At 44.2% G+C, this 7,524-nt stretch overlaps 1 protein-coding gene across 1 annotated transcript; it reads right to left on the bottom strand.

Moving 5' to 3' along the window:
* Positions 1–4,444: 4,444 nt before the first annotated feature.
* On the bottom strand, positions 4,445–7,268 carry LOC112188202 (subtilisin-like protease SBT1.5). Its single transcript, XM_024327277.2, has one exon. It carries the CDS (start codon positions 7,084–7,086, stop codon positions 4,759–4,761), a length of 2,328 nt encoding a protein of 775 aa, XP_024183045.1. The 5' UTR covers positions 7,087–7,268; the 3' UTR covers positions 4,445–4,758.
* Positions 7,269–7,524: the final 256 nt, after the last annotated feature.

Below are 7,524 nucleotides of genomic sequence, written 5' to 3' on the forward strand. Positions count from 1 at the left end.
TCTTTTTGTAATTCTGATAAAAAGTATAATAGATCATAGTTACATAAATTTGAGAAATACAATTTTAGATTGTAGCTTAAGCAAATTATGGCCGATTCATAAACAGAGTCTCTATTGTGCAAGTTTTAATAAGCTGCTTGAACAGATTACACATTTGCGAGAACTACAATTACAAAAATATGATTAATGAAACTCTTCAATTTTCAAGATTTAAAAAAAAAAAAAAAAAAAACTTACCTCAAGTATCATTTGTAGAAATTTACAAATACAAAACAGAATTGTTCTCATATAAAAAAAATAATTATAAAAAAAAAAACTGAAAAGATATGGCAAAATTGAAAAAAAAAAAAAAAGACAGATTGTAATTTTAGTTCAAAATTGGGGGCAAAACCGTCATTCCACTGTTACATGAACAGTGATCAATATTGATGAACAATGGATCTGCTGGGAGGCAGATAGAGGAAAAAAGAACAGTGCCAGAGTCGTAAAAAAATTTCAAATGAGGGCAAAATTGTCTTTTTAATAATGAACAGTGATTAATGGCAGTTTCGTATTTTTCCATAAATGCAAGGGCAAAATAGACTGTTCAATGTGCTTACTGTGCTTAGCACAGTGTAACATTGCATTCATGCTTTATATATGTATAATAAGGCTAACTAAGATATCGAATTCTAAACAGCACTGTAAAGAAAATCGAAACAGAACAAACAATTGTTGATCATCTAACCTTCTTCTAATTGAAAGAAGATATACCACGACTTTTACTCCCCCTCTCTCTCGCTCTGCTAGGGTTAGGGTTTTGAGTTTTCGAGTTGTGTGGCATCCCAGTTTCATGGCTGCTGCTATTGCCTCCATGAATGCCAGACTTGCGACCAGACTGTTGCTCAAGGATGGAGAAGAGCAGGTGGATTTAGGGAATCTTAGGGTTCCGGGGAAGGAGTTTCTGGCCCACAATTTCTATTTGGTGGGTAGGCTCAACACTTGCAAGGCGGTGGTGCTGGATTCGTTCCGGAGTGCAGTGAGATTGATGTGGAGGTTGATGGGGACCGTGGACGTCCAACCAAGGGGTGACCGCTTTCTGTTTACGTTCACTCATGAACGGGATGTCGCTCGAGTGAATAAGGGTGGCCCTTGGGGTTTTCATCTAGCCATGCTCCTCTTGAATGACTACGATGGCTTCTCGGAGATCTATGAGGTGAAGTTGAATTTTGTTTGGATCTGGGTAGTGCTGCAGGGCATTCCACCAGGCATTTTGACGGAACCTGTTGTTCGGTTAGTGGGTGGGACAATTAGAGAGGTCCTGGAGGTGGACGACACGGCGCTACACTGGGGAGAAGCTCCTATCCGGCTTGTGTCATGCATCAATAAGCCTGCGCACCTGGATCAGAGGGTTATGGTTTCTCCAGTTGACGTCTGAACGCTTAGATTCAGGTATGAGAGACTTCTAGGGAGTTGCCGCTCCTGCGCCTTGCTGAATCATGGTTGCCAACGTTGCCCTAAGGAGGAAGAATCGGAGACAGATACTGTTGTGGAGGTGGGATCACAGCAGACGGCGGGGTCAATCATTCCAGCCCTAGTCTTTAGGGTAAATGTTCGGCCTTCCATTTCTTCTTCTCTGCTCTCTGCTTTCAGGGTTCCTAACTTGTTAAAGAAGAAACCGATGCAAATCCGTTCGCTTCAGGAGCTAGTTATGACTTCGGGGATTAATGGGACCTCTACTCAAGCTCCGGTGGTGGGGGTGCGTCGCCCAAGAGAGGAGGATGATCTTGAAGATGGAAAGAAAGCAAAACACAGCTTGGCACTTATTTCGGTCAATATGTAGCAGGAAAATCTTGGCCTAGACTTCTCTTCTAAGGGTATGGTAGATGTGAAGGTGACCACGGCTCCCAAGGTCTACAAGAAGAAGGGCAGGCCTAGTGGTCGGAAAAACAAACCTAAAGGCTCATCGGCGGTGTTTATCTGTGGAGGATCTGAATCCATGGGGTCGGGTTCTACTGAGGGAGGGCCTGAAGGTGCGCAGGGAGTGCATGATGGGCCGGCAGGATTGGAGCCCTTTTCCCATGCCGGGTAGGAGATGATTTTCTACGTCTTCTAGGGTGCGATGAGTCTTGCTTGATTATGGCGACGTACACCAGGAGGGTCTTAGGCGTCAAAATGATCAAGGAAATGCCTCACTTTAGGAGGTGTAGGGTTTCGTATTTTATTTTATTCCTTTTTGCTGGTAGTTTTCTTTGAACTTTAGTTTTTTTGGATCACCTTTTGATTTTTAGTACTCTAATGAAAACTCATTAGTAATATGAGGGGTGTTTGTACCCTTCATGCTTGACCGAGTGAGGTCGTCTTGATTTTATATCAATGGATTAGTCTTCTGTTGCCCTAAAAAAAAGATATCGAAATCTAATCAATTTATCACAAAAAATGTATTAGTTCCCTTCAAATTAATCGAGGATAGTTCGTAAAGATAACAAAATTAGGGAAGTAAAAAAAAACAAAGAAACTCTATGAAAAAAATAATAGTTATTTAAAAAAATTAAACAAGCGAAAGAAAATTATGACGAGTAACGTCAATCTGATTATCTAGAAATACTTGCATGCAATGGATGTATGCAGCATCTCTCACTAAACCATCGTTAGGTGTGAGAACACTTGGTAACAGAAATGTTGTAGACACATGTTTCATGCAAGAGTTTTTACCAATTAGTGAAGATAATATCACTCAGACCCGAATTAATGTTAGCAAGTTGTCATCCCTAGCGTCACTCTTACACTAGTCCTGGATGATTAAAGAAAAATGTTCACCTTTGCAGAGTAACTTGTGAAATTGACATGTGAACCCGACTCAATCCGTGTCCTACATATTTAGGCTTATATGTAATGCTCTGCAACTTATTGACTTGAGATTTTGGAAGCATTAATGCCTCCAATATCAACACCTGTGGATTTTGCCAGTTTGTGGATCAAATTGTTAACACAAACAAACCCCATGCAAGTCTAATTCTATATCTACTTGACAGCATGGGAAAATAACAAAGCAGATGAACAGCTACACTTCCTGCTTGTGATTCAAACAAGATTTTGAATCGGGCTTGCTTTCCGGTTTTTTCAGAAAGAAAAGTAATGGGACCGTGGGATCGACATCATGATTTACTAGTCGAGTAAAAAACAAAATAGCCAGCTATAAAAACCTTGTAAGTAAAGCAATTTCCTTACAAGTGATTTTTATTTTTCCAGCTAAGTTGGTTGCTTTGATAATTAAGAACCTTTCGAAGAGAAAAGCACTGATTGATTATGTTCCAGTTGCAGACAGACAAGTGCTCGTGCTAATGGTTTGATCGAGATTTGAATCTGAACCAAAGCGGAAGACCGCTTAAAAAGGCGTTCCAGTAAAGCTTTGATCATTAGGTCATTTAGGTGCTTTGCTTTAATTTGGATCGGGTCTAATTGATTATGGAAAGATCCCAGCAGACAACTGGCTTGTTGGTTGGTTTCACTAGGCATGCATATGTCGATGTCAAACAGAACAAATTGTTCTTGGAGTCTTTTTGTGCAGATTTCAAACTTGTTCCTAAGTCAAAAGGAATTTGACTATTGAGCAGTATTAGAAAGATGTAATCTTGATTATCGGGCAATAATAGATCTTGATATGAAATAATTTAACCCCATCAAGTATGTAGAGTAGGCCCGCAAAATCCGTTAATTTGCTGGTTTTTTACGTGCGGGTTTTTTATTTAGCCCGAATTAATAAACGAGTGGATTTGTGCGGATTTTTAGCGTGCGGGTATTGTGCGGATTTGCCGGTTACGGATTTAAATGCAATCTTGATTACCCGATAGATCTTGATATGAAATAATTTAACCCCATCAAGTACGTAGATTGTAGACATGTACTTTGTGTGGTATCTACACCCAAAGTCAATACACGTAGCTTGGGCACGCCATGCAGTTAATGAAGCGTGAGTTCAGATGCGAACATACCATAATACACCGTAATTCCATTAGAACTCTCGAGAATAAGGCTTTAAGATAAAGCTTTGTTTAGGCTACAGTGCAGCTGTAGCAGCCGCGATGATTATTCTGATGTCAAGCTTTGTTTATAAGAGAGTGCGATTACAAAAGATCTCACTAGAAAACTCATCAAAACGAGTTGATTTCCAAGAGAACGGTACTAGAATGAGCTCATCTTGGAGTCCCTTGCAGCGCCCTCCCCGCCATCTTTACAAGACCAAACAAAAGGAAGCCCTAAACCATGAACTTGACAAAATATACTGCTTCAACAACCCCACATGAATCTTGTCCTCTAGTCCTTGTCATTACCTCAACGTTCAGAGCACATTACTGGAACACAATCGTCTGCACTTCAAACCAACTGGTAAACACGTACCGTATACGGAGTTCCAAGTTTTTTCTTTGGTCAAAACCAGAGTTCCAAGTAAGAGATCAATCAGAAGTGTAAATTACACAGAGAAAAAACCATCTTTTTCATCTCTTAATCTTACAAGGTACAATAACAACACAGATATGCCCACCTCTGACTGTGCATTACAAGACCAACCCCACCCCCACCAGTTTTCTGCATCGGAAAACTTTGAAAATACACTCTCATTATACATACATAGACATAGAGACTTATGAACCTTCTGTAACAAGGATAGTGCAAAATTCCTCTTAGGGAGAGTAGTGCAAAATTCCTAACACCCAAAACCCAAAAGCCCTATTTCTCTCTCCATTTCTCACACACACAAGCACAAACACCATTGAACTAAACTAGAGGTTGTTGCATTGTCACAACCAAAGGACTAGTCACAGTGTGTTTCCCATCTGACCACAGTATAGACCCACTCTTCATGCTACTACTTCCAGGAGAAAGCTTGACTTCCCTAGCTTGAACCCTCACAAGGAAGCTCAATTTCTGCCCCACCCTCCTAAACGCAAGCTTCTCCGGCTTCACTGTCACCGACATTCCCCGGGGTGGCCTGATCGTCACCTGATAAACCGATTTCGGGTCCCCAACATTTGTGACCGTCCGAATAAAATGCGTAGACATCTTTCGCTTTCCGTATTGCTGGAAAACCACAGACAATGATGGGTAATTCAGATTCCCCGAATGGCCTGCCCTCTTTGCCCCATTGCAATTTGCTACTTTCCTAGTGATCACCTGGATGTTCTTAGTCGTGTAATTGGAATTACACAAGAAATCGACATAATCGGATGAACTTATGTCGTAAACCAATCCAGGGTCCATTGCCTTTTGCGGATGGACATGGCCAGCCCCAAAGTCCATAACTGTCGAAGTATTCCCACTAGACTCGTCAAGCATCGTCTCGCCTCTATTGTCGACGGTGTAGGCTGTCGTCATTAGAGCCGATCTAATAGCAGCCGGACTCCATTCCGGGTGGGCCGCCTTCAACAAGGCGGCCAGACCTGAAACGTGTGGGCAAGCCATTGACGTACCCGAAAGAATGTTGAACTCGGTGGTTCTCTTATCCGAAGGAATGCCTGATGGCCCCACTTTATCCGGCCAAGCTGCAAGTATGTTCAGTCCAGGTGCTATCACATCCGGCTTCAGTATTTCCGGCGCTTCCGGGTTGGGGCCACGGGCCGAAAATGAGGCAACTACCGGTGCTGGTTTGACACGGATTCGAGTACCCTTGAACAAAATGGTAGCTGTTGGTGGTGATTTGGACTTGGACGCAGCTGTTATGTACTGCCTTATTTCGTCACCGGTGGAAGCAGCGACGGCGGTGGCAGGTAAGACGTGGCAGTCGGCTACTAGTCCTTCACCGTCGAAGACACCATTTGCAAGAATCATGCCAACTCCTCCGGCTTTCTTCACCACCTCACCTTTTGCAGCTCTTGAATTGATTCCTCTGTCGCAAACAACTATCTTGTTCTTCACCAGCCTTTGGTCAAGAGAACCTTCTAGGCATAGAGAAGAGGAGTACCCATCACCGCCTTCGCTGCCGGCGTAAACTAACGGGAACATCCGACCCGGGGGGAGACCCGGCCCGCCATAAACACTCATGCCGGGGATGATTCTGCCGTTGCCAAGCTTAACATCAGCAGGGAAGTCACGGTCGATTGTTCCGGCGCCGACGGTGGTGACCCATGGAGCTACATTGGTCACCGTGAGCCCACCGGGGCCGCCATTTCCAGCCGAGGCCGAGACGAATACTCCGGCGTCTGAGGCTCCAAAGGCTCCGATGGCAATGGCGTCAAGGTAGTAGGGGACAACGACCCCGCCGACGCTGAGGGAGACGACGTCGCATCCGTCGGCGACGGCGGAGTCGAAGGCGGCGAGAATGTCAGAGTCGTAACAGCCGGCGTTCCAGCAGACCTTGTAGGCTGCTAGCCGGGCCTTGGGAGCCATGCCGGCGGCGACGCCTTTAGCATAGCCGAGAGTAGACGCCGGAAAGACGTAACGGCCGGCGGCGATCGAGGCGGTGTGAGTGCCGTGGCCGTCAGTGTCTCTGGGAGATCGAAACTCCGTAGTCTGGTTCATCTTGCCGTTGGTGGACTCGTACCCGCCGCAGAAGTACCTCGCTCCGATGAGCTTGCGGTTACACGAACTAGCCAGAAAGTTCTCTCCGGCGACGCACTGGCCCTTCCATTTGGACGGAACCGGACTAAGGTCGTGGTCGTTGAAGCTCTGCCTCTCGGGCCAAACTCCGGTATCAATAACTCCGATCACGAGATCCGAACCAAAGTCCGATTCTTTGAGAAGCCCAGCAGTGTCAGTGGACCGGAGGCCGAGGAACTCCGGCGAGCGAGTGGTGTGGAGGCGACGCACTTGCTCGGGAATGAGAGCCAAAACATGAGGCAAGGACTGGAGCTTTTGGGCTTGGGAAGGAGAGAGCTTGGCAGAGAAGCCATGGAAGACTGTGTTGTAAGTATGTATCAACGGTGTGGGTTCAGAAGATAATGAGGACAGTGAAGACTCATACCAGTGTTTATGGGTTGGGAAAACTGAGGGCTTGGAATCAGGTTGGACTTGAACTATGAAGGTCTTGGAATCTGAAGAAGCTGAAGCTAAGAAGAAGAAGAAGAAGAAGAAGAAGAGGAAGATAGGGATGGAGATAGAGAGAGACATTGGTGAGACTTGGGAGGAAGATAGAGTGGGTGGTGGTGTACACTCTGCAAGTTATTCACTTTTATGGACTGAAAAACTATTAACTTTAATAAAGCTAGAGTGAAAGTGGTGGGTGGTGGACTTGACTAGCTGGGCTTCTTCTCCATCTCCATAGTTCAAATTCTGAGACTAGTGCATTAAGGACTGTACTGGCTGAACTAGTACCACTGTATATAGTGTTATGAGTATAGTGAGTGTTTGGATTTGAACCAATTTTGTAAGCTTTTTTTCATGTTTTTTTTTCACTTACACTGTGTGTTTTGTCTCTACAGTGTTCTTGGGTGGGAATGTTACTTTAAAATTTACTTCTGTCAAGGGAATATTTTCTTGAAAAACATGAGGACATTTCATGCAACTGGCAAATTCTAATAACCCAGTTACAGTCTTTTTTTGGTAAGA

This window comes from Rosa chinensis, chromosome 2 (genome assembly GCF_002994745.2).
Source record: "Rosa chinensis cultivar Old Blush chromosome 2, RchiOBHm-V2, whole genome shotgun sequence".
In the NCBI taxonomy this organism is placed as follows: domain Eukaryota; kingdom Viridiplantae; phylum Streptophyta; class Magnoliopsida; order Rosales; family Rosaceae; genus Rosa; species Rosa chinensis.

Coding starts and splice junctions, on each gene's coding strand:
- LOC112188202 (XM_024327277.2), bottom strand. CDS start 7,086: ATGTCTCTCTCTATCTCCATCCCTATCTTCCTCTTCTTCTTCTTCTTC.